At 42.4% G+C, this 16,069-nt stretch overlaps 1 protein-coding gene and 1 non-coding gene across 3 annotated transcripts in view; both read left to right on the plus strand.

Moving 5' to 3' along the window:
* NOP58 (NOP58 ribonucleoprotein) overlaps positions 1-13,979 on the plus strand; it is a 36,212-nt gene extending 22,233 nt beyond the window's left edge. Inside the window, exons 12-15 of one of the 2 annotated variants that reach the window (XM_073306444.1) lie at positions 662-723; positions 5,344-5,471; positions 11,779-11,900; positions 13,630-13,979. In XM_073306444.1, coding sequence (XP_073162545.1) covers positions 662-723; positions 5,344-5,471; positions 11,779-11,900; positions 13,630-13,683 — 366 coding nt within the window. In that variant the 3' untranslated portion in view covers positions 13,684-13,979. Of the gene's footprint in view, positions 1-661; positions 724-5,343; positions 5,472-11,778; positions 11,901-12,205 lie in introns of both variants that reach the window. The other variant, XM_073306443.1, reaches the window with a different exon arrangement.
* LOC140896015 (small nucleolar RNA SNORD11) lies at positions 7,296-7,379 on the plus strand. The gene has a single exon (XR_012154429.1). It is a non-coding gene; the product is annotated as a small nucleolar RNA SNORD11 (small nucleolar RNA).
* Positions 13,980-16,069: the final 2,090 nt, after the last annotated feature.

A 16,069-nucleotide genomic window follows, 5' to 3' on the forward strand; every position in this document is an offset into this window, starting at 1 on the left:
TGATATTTTGTGGCATTTCTGTGTCTGGGAAGTAAGCTCCCTGGAGCTTTAAGGATTCTTCCCTTCTAATATTGCCCAAGATACATGTAGTCCACAAGAGCTCCCTCTGGAGCCAGTAAACAGAGAGCCATTGTGTGCCACAGAGGATGCAAAGTGCTCCGTTCTTTTCTCATCACCAAGTACGAAGCACCCTGCCTCCCCACACCAGTGTTGCATCTGTCTACGTAATATGTTGCACTTGTGTCAGTATCATTGCCCTCTTCTGGGTGGAGTATCCACCCTGCTTCAAGTATGTGGTTCTGTTTAGCTGCAGTGGCTGCAGCCTTTAAAGCTTAAACATTCTACTACAATACTGAAGCCTGTGACATTTTTTGTAAATTACAAAGAGGGATCTGCACTTCGTGAACCTTAAACAGGTTAGAAATGCAGTGCACTTGACACCTGTGTTTCTAAATCCAAATTAAGACCCTTCTCATGAGCTTGCCCCCAATAAGTAAATATTGTTTAGTTATACTTCACTGGCAGCTGAGAACATGTGGCTTTTTTGTCAGGCATTGCATGCCTGTCTTTGCAGTTTTAATTTCTTTCAAGGGCTGTGGAGTTTGTTCTAAATTGTTTTCTTTATGAGTAATTTGTTTTCACTTCTAAATTTTTGTCCTAGATAAGAAGAATAAGTGGCACAGGAAAGGCCTTGGCCAGGGCAGACAAATATCAGCACAGGAGGTGGGTAGTTTTCCGTTCAGCTTGGCAGCGTATAACTTTATTTTTATCACCCTGGGACTTGGGTTTTGATCTCCGTTGACTTGAGTTCTAGGAACATTTTTCATGCACTTAAATACTGGCAATATGCCCACTGCTATGTACCACCTACTTTAGAGAATGGGTTGCTGAGACATCCTCTGAGAGAACATTGGGTGGTATTAGCATCAGTTGTGAAACTTTGATAGCTCTGAGGATCAATGACTAGCTTTTTTATTTCATGCTAGTCAGAATTATTTAAAATTTTAGAAATACAGGGTTTAGGTAAACTTTTTCCCCCCATAACACGTTTGAAAGCCACACTAGAAACTTCCTTCGACAGGTTCATTCTAAAAATGCTCACATTGTGCTGAGCAAATTTTCATCTTTCCTGTTTGGATCCCATACAGGATCAATGTTACTGGGTCCTTAACAGTAACTGTTTTGTGTATCCTGATAATTTCTGGTACCTGCAGTGGTGCTGGAAAGTGCAGCTCAAGAAGTGAAACATCCAAGTGTTGGGAAACTGGCATAAACGACTGACAGGTCATGACTAATTGCACAGGTGTGACCTGAGGACAGTTTAGCTTCGTTTATTTACCCCGGTGAATCATCTGTTGCAGGTGGACTATGGGTATGTGTGCAGCAAAAGCACTGTTGAGAGGGTAGCTCTGTCAGTTACTATTAATCAGCATTGCACACTCAAACCCATAATAGCTGCTTCAATCGTGGCTGCCAGTCACACAACTCCCAGGAGAAATCTTCAGAAACTTGCAGTGATGTTCCATGGTGTGGACTGGTTCCATGATGTGATTTATGGCAGGGTTTTACACATAGAAAAGAGTTGAAATGGCAGCAGGTGGCGCATCAATGGCTTTTAGGGTGGAGAGTAGGAGGATGGTCTGATACTTGTATATCCTCAGCCTGTTGACTTGGGGAGTCCTGACTTCCTGGCTGGACGTGTGTGCAGAACATTTCAGCACTAACAGATGGAACTCTAGGTTTAAAAGGAGAGTGGATTAAAGATACTTTCCAATCTGTGTGGCTCAGTTTAGCAGTCAGGAATAGAAAAGGTGAGACGTAGGTTTTACCACAAATAAACTGTAGAAATTACTGTTTCTGAGTTTTCAATAAGATGGCCACTTCTGGTGGAAAAGTAGCAGCTTTTCTGATGCTGGTACTGTGGGAGACGGATTGTAAATCAGATTCTACCCTACAATAATACTGGATTAACAATAAAAATAATTCTTGGTGTTGGCTATTTCAGGTGTTAAATGTCAGTTCTCTTACTGACCGTGTTGCTTATCTAATTTTTGACCAAGATGGCCTTCGCCAGTCGGATCAGAAATACCCTTCTCACAGTCTGTGTAGAGTGAGAGACACTTACTGCCACATGAAAGCTTACATTTACTGCAGCATGGGGTGCAGTTTCTTTTCTGAGTCATAAATGTATCAGACAGCACATAAAATCAATTGTATGGTATTCTGTAGAGTTGATCCAAACACCCCTTTCTCCCCCCGAAAAGCTTTGCAAGATGTTGAACTTTGCTTATCTATAATAGCTAATTGTAGCCCTTTGATCATCAATAGTATTTTAGCGATGACCAAAAGGACTATTACTATGGTGGTGCTCTCCTCCTGTCACAACTACTGAAGCAGTATATGCATACCCGTAAAATGTTCTGATTGTTAGTAGGATCTATATTTAAAACTCCTTTCTGCTTCAGTAGAAATACTGTTCTTAACTGATGCCAGAGACCGTGCCATAGCAAGTAACTGTCATTGGATAGGACAAGCCTTTAATTGCCCCAGGGCCTGGAACAGATGTTGCGATATTGAAGGAAGTCTGAATAGAGGAGTGAGCAGAGTACTGAGATGGGGACATGCTGATGAGGGTGGCTAGAGCTGAGAACGTTCCAGAAGAAGCTGGAACTGAACAAAGGAGAAGTCTCAGGGTATGTCTACACTGCATTTTTAAAGCCTGTTGTAGTGAGTCTCAGAACCTGGGTCTACAGACTTGGGCATGTGCTATGATGTTAAAAACAGCAGTTTACGCATTGCAGCTTGGGCTGTGAAACACACCCTCTCCTTGCGTTTCAGTGGCTGAGCCCCAGCCCAAGCCCAAACGTCTGCACGGCTGTTTTTAGCACTCTAGCATGAGCCCAAGCCTGTAGACCCAGGCGCTGAGACTCTGCTTTTAAAATGCAATGCAAACATACCCCAAGACACTTGAGAGCGGAATTCCCAAGACGAAAATCAGAACTGGATATCTAACTGCCTCTTATGCCTTTAAAAAATCATCTGGCTTATGGACACTGTTAGGAGACTTTCTGAATTGCAGGGACTATCGAAACTGCATTTTAAAACTTGCAGCAGCGTGTCTTGGTGCCTGGGTCTACAGACTTAATTCACATTTGAAAACATAATCCTGGCTATACAAACAAAATAATGGGGTCTAAACTAGCTGTTAACCTTCAAGAAAGAGATCTTGGAGTGATTGTGAATAGTTCTCTGAAGACATTTGCTCAATGTGCAGCAGCAGTCAAAAAAGGTAATAATGTTAGGAATCATTAGGAAAGGAATGGATAATAAGACAGTAAATATAATGCCACTATATAAATCCACAGTACCCCACACCTTGAATACTGCATGCAGTTGTGGTAGTCTGTTGCAGGGCAAGTATACCCAGTCATCCTGGGGTGGGGCAAGGGCATGGTAACCCCGTAGTTAGGTCAGTTGGCTGCCTTCAGCCTCTGGGCTGCATGGCCCGATGGCCAGCATCAATGGGACTCCCCTTGTCTGTGGGGCAGCACGGCCTAATAGCTAGAGCCAGTCAGACTCCCCTGGGCTGTAGGGAAGCCTGGCCTAATGGTCAGAGTCAGTAGGTGGGGGTTTGGTGGGCTGCCCCCCAAATAGGGCAGCTAGGGTAGGGGCACCTGGGCCCTCCCTGCTATACATAGTCCCAGCCCAGCGCCCTGGTAGTGGCGAATGGGTTTGCCACTAAGCAGGCAGGGAATCTGCCTGCAACATGGCCAACTGCTGCAGAGACACTGGCTGGTCCACGCCTGGACTACTTCCTACTGTGACTCCTGCAGTTGAAGTCACAGTGTCCTCGGAGTCTCTGGGCTCCTTGGGTGGTGGCTGCAATCTCCCTGGGACGTCCTTGGGTACCTGTCTGGGCCTTGGCATTTCCTGCTCCCGCGGTCCGGGATCCTGGCTGCTCCTCAGCTGGAGCTGGCGTGGTGCATTCTTCCTCCTTGGTGGCCAGCCCAGCCTGAGCAAGGCTGCTCCCTTTTTATACTGCAGCAGCAGTTGGAGCATGCCCAGCAGGGTTGAGGGGGGATGGCTTCTGCTGCTAGAGTGCTGCCCCTTCCACTCCAGTGCAGGGCAAGTACACCCCGCCATATCGTCCCATCTCAAAAAAGATATATTAGAATTGGAAAAGGCACAGAGAAGAGCAACAAAAATTATTACTGGTATGGAACAGCCTCCATATGAAGAGATATTAAAAAGACTGGGACTGTTCATCTTAGAAAAGAGACCGCTTTTCTAAAGGGGGGGAGGGATATGAGAGAGGTCTATAAAATCCTGAATGGTGTGAAGAAAATGAATAAGAAACATTATTTACCCCCTTCACATACAACAAGACCCATGGGTCACCCAATGCAATTAATACACAGCAGGTTTAAAACGAACAGAAGGAAGTACTAATTCACACAGCGCACAATCAACCTGTGAAACTCATTCCCAGAGGATTTTGTGAAGGCCAAACTATAACTGGGTTCAAAAAAGAATTGGCTGTTAGCCAAGATGGTCAAGGATGCAACCCCATGCTCTGGATGTCCCTAAGCATCTGATTGCTAGAAGCTGGGAGTGGACAACAGGGGATGGATCACTTGATAATTGCCCTGTTCTGTTCACTCAGTCTGCAGCATCTGGCATTGGCCATTGTCGGAAGACAGGATACTGGGCTAGATTGACTATTGATCTGACCGAATACAGCCATTCTTATGTTATGCTTGTGCAGGTGGCCACACCCTCCTGAAGGAAACAATTCTTCAGGTTCAGCTGTGGAGAGAGCAACATAATGGATGACATGTGGTCTCGGACTAGAATAGAATTGAAATCTTGATTACAATGACTATTACCATAAAAAGTAAAATTCAACACCTGAACTGGCTTTTCTGTGCAGATGAGACAGTTGTACTCTGTTTTCAGTGGAGTTGTAGCCTTGTTGGTGCCAGGATATCATTTACTGGACCAACTTCTGTTGGTGAAAGACACCTGCTTTTGAGCAACGCAGAGGAAGAGCACTGTATAGCTCAAATGCTTGCCTCTTTCACCAACAGAAATTGGTCCAGTACAAGATACTACTTGTTTCTCAAATTGCACAGCTCCTATGTTTGTTTGTTCTCAGTAAATGGAAACCAGTCCACCAGGGATCTTCCACTTTCCATTCGTTGTGCTGTCTCCATTGAAAATCATCCAGTGAGGAGATGTTCATAGAGAATTGAAAGCGAGCATTTCACTATTGTATCTTATTTACAGTGCTGTTTCTTCCCTTGCAAGTTTGCAACTTAACTCACTCAGTTTTCTTCATTCCAGTGAAGTAAAGATATATGACCCCTCTGGTGACTCTACACTCCCAGCTGTTCCAAAAAAACGTAAAATTGAAGAGGTGGAAGAAGAGGAGACGGAGGTGAAAGCAAGGAAGGTCAAAACCGAAATTAAAGGTTGGTTACTGTATTTGTGTCTAACTCATCGTTTCCTGCGAGCATTGTATAAAGGGAATTAGAGTGGCCTGTCAGAATACACAACTGTTTTCCATGAGTTTGACATGTTTATTTTTTAATCTTCTTGTGGGCTGAAACTGGACTGGTATTTGTTTTATATACATTTCGAAAAGGCCAGTGGTGCTGTAAGCATAACATAGATGAGGTTTAAAAACAAACAAAAAAACCCAGCCTCAAATGTCTATTACAGAAATACTTGCTGAGTAGATTAATCCTTCATCGACATTGTCTGGTATCATGAAAGGAAATGGCTCACATTTAAAAATTTGGCATTGTGCTAACTTGTTTATCCCATTTACTATGAGTATGGATAAACCCCTATTATCCAAATAGTTTGGGTCATATCCAAAATTGGGGAAAATCAGAATTTCAAGATAAATGACATTTTAGAATTTCACAATCTGAATTTCAGATAATTAGGGTTTGGATAATAGGAGTTTATTTGTATGTGTGTTAAAAATAACCACTCCGTTCTAGAGTGATAGACTTTGATAGGCTAGCTACCAGCTCTGAGTTACCTTGTGAAAGATCTTGGATTGTAATTTCGGAATCATGAGGTTTTGTATTGAGAATTGCTTTGCAAACTGCCTAGGCAGCTGTAGCTTTTTAGCATAGCTGCCTAGGCAGTTTGCAAAGCAATTCTCAATACAAAACCTCATGATTCCGAAATTACAATCCAAGATCTTTCACAAGGTAAACATCAATATAGCTACCCTGATACTTGCTGTGGTGGAGGAGCGCAGAGATGCTGCTTTTTAGTTTCCCTGAGCCAGAGTTGGCTGTGAGCTGCTCCAGGTTGTCAGCTGCAAAGATCTAAATCACAATAATTTACTCCTGGGGGAATTCTGCGCCAAAAAATTTCGAATTCTGCACACAATATTTTAAAATTTTGGAAATTTTGTGTATCAAAGTAACACTATATAACCACACCAGTTTCAATTGTTTTGGTAATTTATTTCAAAATTCCTGTCAGCGAGTATGTCTGTAACAACACAGAGACCTACAAAAATTCCCCCTGGAGTAGAGAGTTAAAGAAACCCCTATGACAACCCAGTTCCTGCTTCTCTGACCCCTCCCCGCTAGAGCCCAGCCAGGGGGGCCAGACATTCCTCCCTTGAGTCCCAGGCTTGTACGGAGTTTCTTGCATGCTGCCGCCTCCTTCCTTCAGGGCATGCTGGGACCTGCAGCTGCTGGGAACGCTCCAGTTCGGTCCCCCTCACACTGGCCTTGTCTTCTATTTCCGAGCTGGGCTCTGCTGGTCCAGTGGTCCCTAGTGGCAGCCAACATCTCTGCAGCCCATTTCTGTAGGGAAAATGGGAAATTCTGTGCGCAACATTAATTTCTGCAAAATTCTGCATTGAGCAATGGTGCAGAATTCCCCCAGGAGTAAACAATGGCTGGCAAAGGCTGTAAGAGCAGCCAGGGCTTCTACAGGAATGTCTAATCCACAACCCCGCTCTACAGCCACCATTCTCCATGTACCAACATTTGGACAGTGAGGGTGATTTTAGAGCAGTTGTGCTGGCTCTGCATCATCCTCAGGTCCCCCAATGCCAAGATGATCTTCCTGGGGGCTGGCTATGCTGGCTTTATGGCATCTTGCACTGGTGGAATGGCTCACAGGCTCTGTAACCTAGCTGAGTTTTGGGCCTACCCTCTCCTGTGATACAGATGTATCTTTTTCTGTACTGTTGGGGGGAAAAGGTCCACATCATGACTTTTGCTGTGATATTTAATACGATAAAGAGACAAGGACACATGGGAGTGGTCTGTGATGATTTTAGTGTTCTTTGCCTAATTCCTTTTGTAGTATGTGGACATTTTTAGTCACTACCTCTTCTGAGACCCTTCTGAATGTGTTGTCAGCACTAAAGTAACCCTTTATTATAGGCGCAGAATTGTTTCCATAGACTACCTTTCCATTGTAAACGTAGATGTGAAACACTCATACTTAGGTCCCTACCCCAAAACTGCCCCAGAAAACATGGTGCCTTGCTGACATTTCTCTCAAGTATTCTCCCAGAACAGTGGTTCTCAAAACTTTTATACTGGTGACCCCATTCACCTAGCAAGCCTCTGAGTGTGAAATTCTCCCCCCCCCATATAAATTTAAAACATTTATTTATATATTTAACACCATTTATAAATATTGGAGGCAAAGTGGGGTTTGGGGTGGAGGCTGACAGCTCATGACCCCCCATGTAATAACCTCGTGACCCCCGAGGGGTCCCGATCCCCTGTTTGAGAACCCCTGTTCTAAAAGGAGAAAATCTACAGGCAATTCCATATTCGTCAGGTATGGTTCTTAAAGATTAGTTTAACATTTTTTTTTACTCATGAACATGTCTTCTAATGGGCTGTACCACAAATACCTTTGCCTACTAATCATATCTCTGATTCATTGGCCTCACTGATTACTGGTGCCTCTTAACACTTTGGGGATGTATAAAGCTTAGTTTTGGCGAGAACTTGGAAAATCAGAGCCACCAATATCCTGTGTAGTGGGCAAACTTCAGCGTGGTTCAGTGGATTGGCAAAGTTATGTTGCGCATATGTTAAACTTTGTCAGATGTCCTGGTTTTGTTGGGGAGTCCAGAGCTGAGCCATGGTCTTGTCTTTCCAATAAAGAGGTGCATTGGCGAGACACAAATCTTAAAAATCTAACTAGCTGCTATGATCTGCAAACAAACTTTCTTCAATTAGAATTAAGGGTGTAAATAGCTCAGGAAAAATAAATCATTAAAATCTACTCCAAAAAAACCAAAATACCCAAAAAACACTGAAGAGCTGCAAACTCCTAAGTGAAGTTAGAAGTGAGAATTTGAGTTATAGGAATTCCAAGCTGAGGTACCATAAACCACGTTCATGGTGTCTTTCATCCTCCACCAAAACACATAGCCGTACATCTTACTTCATGGCCAGTATTAGCAACATATGCTTTGCGCTAATGTTTACAAAATTTTCCCTTTTTCATTTGTGCACCCTGCCCATCCAGACCTTTTTTCAACTCTAATTCTTTTTAAGCCAGTTGTACTATGCTTATTCGTGCACAGATATCCCAGTCATGACTGAGGCGCTATTGTGCTAGGGGCTGTACGCACTGAGTTAGGCAGATCTGAAGAGCTTATTTATCTGTTACCATCCATGTGCAGACATATCCTTTCTCATTGTCCTCTTATAGCATTTAAAATCACAACCTCACAAGGTTCACACATTACAATTATATCTATATAGTTCACAGACCCCTTTCCCAGCCACCATTCTGCTCAAATCCAAACTACTGTTTATCCTTTGCATACCGCTGCAAAATAGAACTTTACTTAGCACAGCACCAGTCTACTCTCAATCCCAATGTACCTCTTACTACTTTCCACCCACATTTAATCAGCTATCCACCTTGCACCTTCCCCATCCTGTGGCCTGGCTATCCACCAACCTGTGTGGTATTCTCTGAAACAGGACAGATTGTGACCTCACTGTTTTCAGGTAGATGACAGAAGAGCTGGCATGTCCATCGTGTGTTGTGGAAGTGGTAGCTTAAGAAGTTTGGCAGGTAGTTCTAAGTGGCATAAGGAGTGCATTGGATGGCAGGCTAAGACTGTTTCTAATTCTAATTCTAAGCCTTAATTCTGCATTTCTACACTTATACACCTAAACCCCAAATGTGTTAGGTTCCTTGGCTTTAACTTTTTTAAAATGGCAGTGCTCTAATGAGGTGTTTTCTTAACTTAGCATGACAATGTGAAAGGGACACCACCTTAAAAATCATGTTTGTCTGAAATCTTTTACCTAATGTTACTGTAACAAAAATAAGAGAATTATTTTCTGTCTCCTCTGAGCATTTGGTAGCACTTTGGATGTTGCTTTTCAGTGTTTCCCTATTTGCGTGGATCCGTCAAACTGAAACCGGGGCACACACATGCTTTTTAAACATAAAGGTTTGGAACCACTTCAGAAATTGGCAGGGAGAGTATCTGAAGTCACTGAAGTTTTTTTAAACTGTCTAGAAAATAAGTTGACACTTTCCCTTGAACACCACTATTTCAGTGGGGGTGGGAAACCCGGTATGAATCGATGGGAGTATACGTTAGACAGAATGACTTGAGGTGTTAGCCTTCTAACATGACCGCTAATAGTGCTAACCAGTACCACCAGTAAAACACTCAGCTTACATTAAAGGTCATAGTGGGCAACTATGGCTTGTCACTAAAACGCCTGTACTGCAAGAAGGGGAAGTATCTTCTTTAAAATAAATTAATGGTATTAACCCTGCAGGGCAGGCTCAAGTGATGGGGGCTACCTATCAGGGCACATTTTAATCATATGCTATTTCACCTGTCGTCTGTACACTGGAAGAAGTGGGTGGAGTATGATGTGTATACAAAGTGCTTGGTATGTAAAAATGCATTAAAGATTTTCGTGTGGTAAAACACTCTTGGTGGAACCCAGGGTACTGATCCCTGCTCTGTATAGGTGCTGGTAGGTACATCAGTCAAGTTAAGCTGTTCTGGGTGCTCTTCAGTCTGTTTCAAAGCCTGCTGACAAAGGCTTTTGCCTCTCTTGTCAACTACTGTATTGCAAAGAAACCCTACTGGGCTGAGTGACTTGCCAGTGCCAGGTCTGGAGGGAAGGAACAGCCTCCCTGGAGCTGTTATCCTCATTCTGTCCAGGTTCGAACATGTGAAATCTTGTGATGAGCTCTGTTGGAAACTAGCAATTTAAGTCTTTATTAAGGCATCCTACTGCTCGCTGTGAGAAATTACAAGACCCATGAATACAAAATACATTATTTTGTATTGAAATTTGTGACCGTTCCCTTGGTGTTTCAAAGCAGATGACACAGTAATAACACAGGTTATTTTTCAAAGGTAACCACCCAGCACGTTGCCTGAAAATTCAGTCTTTTTTGCTCAGTATCCCAACCAAGCAAAAACTTACAGTACAGCAAATTTCAGAGTAGCAGCCGTGTTCGTCTGTATTCGCAAAAAGAAAAGGAGTACTTGTGGCACCTTAGAGACTAACCAATTTATTTGCGCATGAGCTTTTGTGAGCTACAGCTCTCAAAATAATGTATGCCACATTGTTTAGCAAGATAAATGTATGAGTACAATTATTTGTACGTTACTACTTCTCTTTACATGTATATTATCAATTTCTGTAGGAGGTTATATTATATGCACACACATTAGTTGCATGTTGGCCTGCATATCTGTTGTGGAATCAGTTTATTATTGTACACACCAGGCCTTTCATCTGGAATCCTCTTCTGATGAGGGTTTCAGCATTTTTTTATTGGTAAACTGCATGTGTTGCTGTATTTTGCTGTATATGTAACCAGGCATTTTATACACTGGAGTCAATGTTGTGTCTTATGTTTGCCCTTGAGGCAAATGTTAAAATGTTCTTTTGTATCATATTACTCTTCTGCTGGTCTGAGGAGTTAATTCTGCTGCTGCGTTTTTGTAAGTTTAACGGGAAGTCCAAGTCTGTTCAGTTTATTTTGTCTGAGATGTTTCTTTACTTTTTTGTGTTTTGATTCACCTTCTCACTTCCAATATGAAATATGTTCTGATGTTTGGAAGTGGTGTCAGAATTGTTTCCTCTTTTGAGTCATGACTATGTGCCACAAACGCTGCTGGCATCAGATTCCCGGTTATGTAGAAACTGAAGTATTGTTGCGACATTATAAGTTTGCACATTGCAAGGCATTGCGTGCTAAAGACCGTGGTATCCAAGACTGGCTCAGTTAAGCAAAGAATTTAATGAGGTGGGGCTCTGGTGGTAGTGTGGACTCTGCTGCATAAGCTGTCAGATCAGTAGTGCTTTATGCTTGATTTCTCTGTCTGGAGGTTTCTAAAGCTAAATGGGGCGGGGGTGTGAGTGTGTTATAAATTAGTAGTAGATGATACTGTACTTGCCTATACCGTCTGTTGGAAGACAGAACTGAAAATTAATCGTAGGTAGCTGTGTGCTCAGATCTGTTTGAACGATGAAATTTTGAGTCTTAAGCAGAATTGTGAGCCCTGATACCAGCAGGCAGTCGGCATGTGAAAAAGGGAGATATCGTGGAGTGAGAGAAAAGAAAGGTGGTGTGGAGAGGTAAAACTGCATGTCTGCCTCCTGAATGCACTGTAACACGCGCAGCTTCATTCTCTCGTGTAACACATACAGTGCAGCTGCGGCTTTCTTTCTGCCTTAAATACTTCTGACAACTGACAGCCTGATTTTTTGCTTTTCTGTAATATAGAAGAGGCTGATGTAGAGGAAGGTGAACCGGTCAAAAAGAAGAAAAAGAAAAAGGAGAAAAAACAGAGAGCTGAGGAAGAGGCAGCTTCGGCTGAAGAGCCATCCACTAGCACAGCAGTGGAGGTAAGATGGGAATCGTTCCAAGTGATCAGCTGTGCTGAAATCTGCAAGGATAGTTTCTTTCTGAAACAGTGAGGGGGAGAAAAATACCCATGTCTGTATAGCTCAGTGTATGGGGACTATTGTTTTATAGTCTCTTCAGCCCTTTTATTTTGTAATATTCAATATTGAAGGGTACGTACGAGAAGGGTCAGATTACAAATCAGGGTCATGGGAAATTCATGACCGTCTCCAAATAAGCTATTTCCTATTCTCTTACCCTCATATTTTGAAATGCGATCCCTAACTTTATACTTCTACCCTCCCAGCTCCGCTTAATGGCCACTACTCTTCTAAAGACTGGACAGGGTGTCCTTCAATCCACTCGGTGGTATTCACTCAGCAACATCCCTTAATTGCTCAGAAAGATTTCTGTGCGACACTGGGGCTGCACCATCATGTTTCACTGCACCAGCTGGGCTGCTGCAGTAAGTCAAAAGATCTGCTAAATGGCAATATAGAGTGGCTGCCGCACAACTAAGCCCTGAATGAATGCCCTATTCTTTAAATGTTTTCTGTTTTGGGCCGCCAGGGGTCTGAAACCATGCTAGCTACAATTGTGAGGTACCAGCAGTGGTGACTCACTACAGTTTCTCCCATGAAGTTGGACAAGGATTTTTTTGAGATCTGTGCTAGCCAAACCATACTGTAAACCTGTGGAGTGCAACCCAGAAATGGAGGGAATGCCAGTTGGGTTGCGCCCATCTGGCTGAGTACTAAAAGCTGGGGTCACTAGAACACAGTGGGTGCTTAAGGAGGGAGGGAGCACCTCACTCTTTGCCCCTGCCACTTCCCACCTAATTCTCAGGCCACTTCCCTGCCTGCACAGTGCTCAGCTCCAGAGGAAGGGTCATAGCATTTCAAGGAGGCTATAAAGCTGGCCCTGCAGCCCCTCAAAATGGAACTCTCCAATCCTTCATGTTGAGTGCCAGGGAGGGGAGGAAAAAGCATTGATAACAGCAGCTCCTTCAGGCCACATCCCCACCCACCCAGGAGCCCCAGCTGTTCTACTCTATAGCATTCCTATAAAACCCCACCACTCAGAACCTTCCAGTCTTTCTCTCTTTGAGCCCAAACCCACAATGTTGTGGCTACAGTATGTTGGGAGGTTATGGCGAGTTAGGGGATGATTTTTCAATCTGGTTGTGGACCAAAAAGTTTGAGAACCTCTGACGCGCGCTATCTGAGGAGTAGAATGTAATAGTTACCCTGTTCTGTGCTAGTGGTGGAATTAGCATTGTTGAGAGAGAAGCGTGAACATTACCTTGATTTTTTACAAATGAACTTTGGTTCCGCTAAATGCTGAAATCTGTAGAAGAATCTCAATTGCAGACCCTATTGCTGATGACGTCTTCCCATATGGATAATAAAGGATGTCTTGCTTTGTGAAGTCCTTAGAAATTAGTCTGTTCTGTGGCTGAACTCCATGTTTGCAGGCTTCAGCTTGCCTTGCTTTGCATTGGAGGTAACTCTGGGTTCCTGCAGTCCTGTGAGCATCCTTTTCTTCAAGAGACTAGGGAAGGAAGTGAATGAGTTTGTGGGCCCCTAACGGCAGTTTTGTTAACATTTGTAAACCCCTTTGTGAATATGAGCAGCACTACCCAAGTCCTAAGTTATCTAGCTGTTCCTGTTGGTGTTCTGCACTACCTGTTCGTTATCATTTGTTCATAGAAATATTTCCTTTGTTTTGCAGAGTACAGAGAAAAAGAAGAAGAAGAAGAAAATCAAAGTAGAGCAAGAGGACTAGTGGAGAGAAATAATTAATTTGGCTACTTCAATTCAGAATATATTCCCTAGAACACTTTCTCTTTAAATACTTGCTCAAACACCATAACTTCCCCCAATAATGGGAGAGGGCAGGTGTAAGATGAATTTGATAAGTATCTGCTGTCCCTTCCTCAGAACAAAATATTTGTTTTTGGCTCCTTAGGTGGACCTCTGCCTTATTGCAGTTTCCTTAATTGAGAAGGTCACAACAGGTCTTTGTTCATATATGGTCTATTGTGATACTGAATAAAAATATACTTTTTGTATATATCTTGAGCCAAGTTTGTTTTGCTTCTTTCTGATTTGCTGGCACACAGTAACCAATTTCACTAACGTTTCTAAGTCAATTTAATTTTGTAAAATGTGTAACCATGAAGAGGAGGATCTGGCTTTCTTACCTTTTTTAAACCTTAAAGGTTTTTGTTGTGATTGTTTTCTAGAAAGGCAATCCAAAAGCTGCAGTACAATTCCAGTATTTCTCATTTAGAAGACACACCCTAAAATTAATGTGAATAGCTGTGTATTCATAAGAACGTTGATTTTTACAGAAGTCAGAAGAATTGTGTGTAGAGCAGATAAGCTACATTATCAGTAGTGTTCAGTGCAGTTTTCATGAGAGACCTTGAGAGAATCTGGAAGCAAAGATTACAGGTTTTGCAAATGACTGACAAGGACAGACTTATGTTTGTGGTAACCTGAGTGAACTTCTAAATTGTCTTTTGTGCTTATCATTCAACAATTCCATTTTACTTGCCACTCAAAAATCCAAAGGATTGAGTTCATCAGCTGTTTAGTGACTAAACTGAAAAGGAAAGCTTTTCTTTTGTTTTCAAAATAGAAATGACTTATTTCCACTATTGTTAAATGTTTTTATTGCTTTTGGGTAAGCAAACAGTATACTGCACTGCTGAACGTTCAAAAGACTTATTTGATCCTGACTATAAGGGTTTACAGTAGAAAAGCAAATTCAACTTTAATTGTATAATTGACCTTTGCCCAATATTTAGTGTAGATTACCCTTGCATATTACTCCACGCACTCCCTTTTCTTATCGTTTTTTATGAGGCATCTTATATTCCTCCCTAACAAAATGCAGGATTGTGTCTCTGGCTGGAAGACATTCGATATCTACTTTAGGTCATTGCAGTTGATGATTTTATGTGGTAGATAATTTATTGACCAGCTCTTCACATTTTAACTGCTTGTCCATGTTTGCGTTGTGGCAGTGTAAACGGACATATTTTGTTGACTCTCTAATGAAAATGTTAATCTATTTGCTTAATTCACCCCTCTTGATGTGTAGAGAATGCAAAATGCCTCCTCCTTCTATGCCCATGTGAATGTTTAGCCACTGCCTTCCCTGGGGTTCCAAAGGAGGGCAGCCCTAACTAGCAGGGAGAGGCTTCTCACAAGATGCTGTGAATCAGCATATCTGGCACCTATCTCTGGCACCTCCTACTGCTCTGAACCCCCTGCTTATCCTTGACAGAGCCAGGGTTGCTGGTCCTTGTGCTATTGCAGTCACCCACATGAGGTGATCTTTCCCCCACTTGGAGCTCTGTGCAGTGGAATTCTCCAGAGGCAATCTCCAGAATTTGAGAGCATTCTGATTTTGCTAGCTAAGTAATAGACCACATTAAATCAGAATCTTGCAGTAGAAAGAAAAAGCATGTGCAATTATCCATGAAAGACAGAAATCTTTGATGTAATGCCCTGAGCTTTTTTATGAAAAATGTATTCTCAAATACAAATAATTACAGATGAGGGATTTCATTATCCTCTTTCACATTAATGTAATCACTTCCCCAAAAGTCTTAAATTATGTATTCAATGCTCAGATACTGTCCTGTATAATTTATCTGACTCGAAAAATTTGCATGAACATTTTATTAGCCAAACAAAAGTTATCAGTCAGATCAGGATTTTTAAAGATTATTCACATTTCCATGTTCTTTTAAGTGCTGCAGGTTCTTACACTGCAAAACAAAACTGCACTGTAGAAAATGGGGTGATACTGAAGGCTTTCAGTGTTTTGGTGAAGGTGATGGGCCTTTTGGACCAACAAACATGGGAGGGAGACCGTTCAAGTTTTGGATCCTGTACAGGTGATGCATCGCATCTCGTTTCCCACTGTCCCTCTTTTGAGCAAGGCTGGGGATTACTTTGAAATCAGGGTTCTGGTTTGAACTGCTTGAGAGCAACTAGTTGTCTGACTCAATATTTGGATAAGCATAGTTCTGCAAAAATGCCAGTGAAAGTGAACAATGTTATGTTGACCCTAAAATGATGATCCCTGTACTGCGGAGTTAACGAGCCTGAATCTGTTTGCTGCTGTAAGTATTTAACACTGGCTTGGTTACACTGAG

Source organism: Lepidochelys kempii, chromosome 11 (genome assembly GCF_965140265.1).
Source record: "Lepidochelys kempii isolate rLepKem1 chromosome 11, rLepKem1.hap2, whole genome shotgun sequence".
NCBI lineage: Eukaryota > Metazoa > Chordata > Testudines > Cheloniidae > Lepidochelys > Lepidochelys kempii.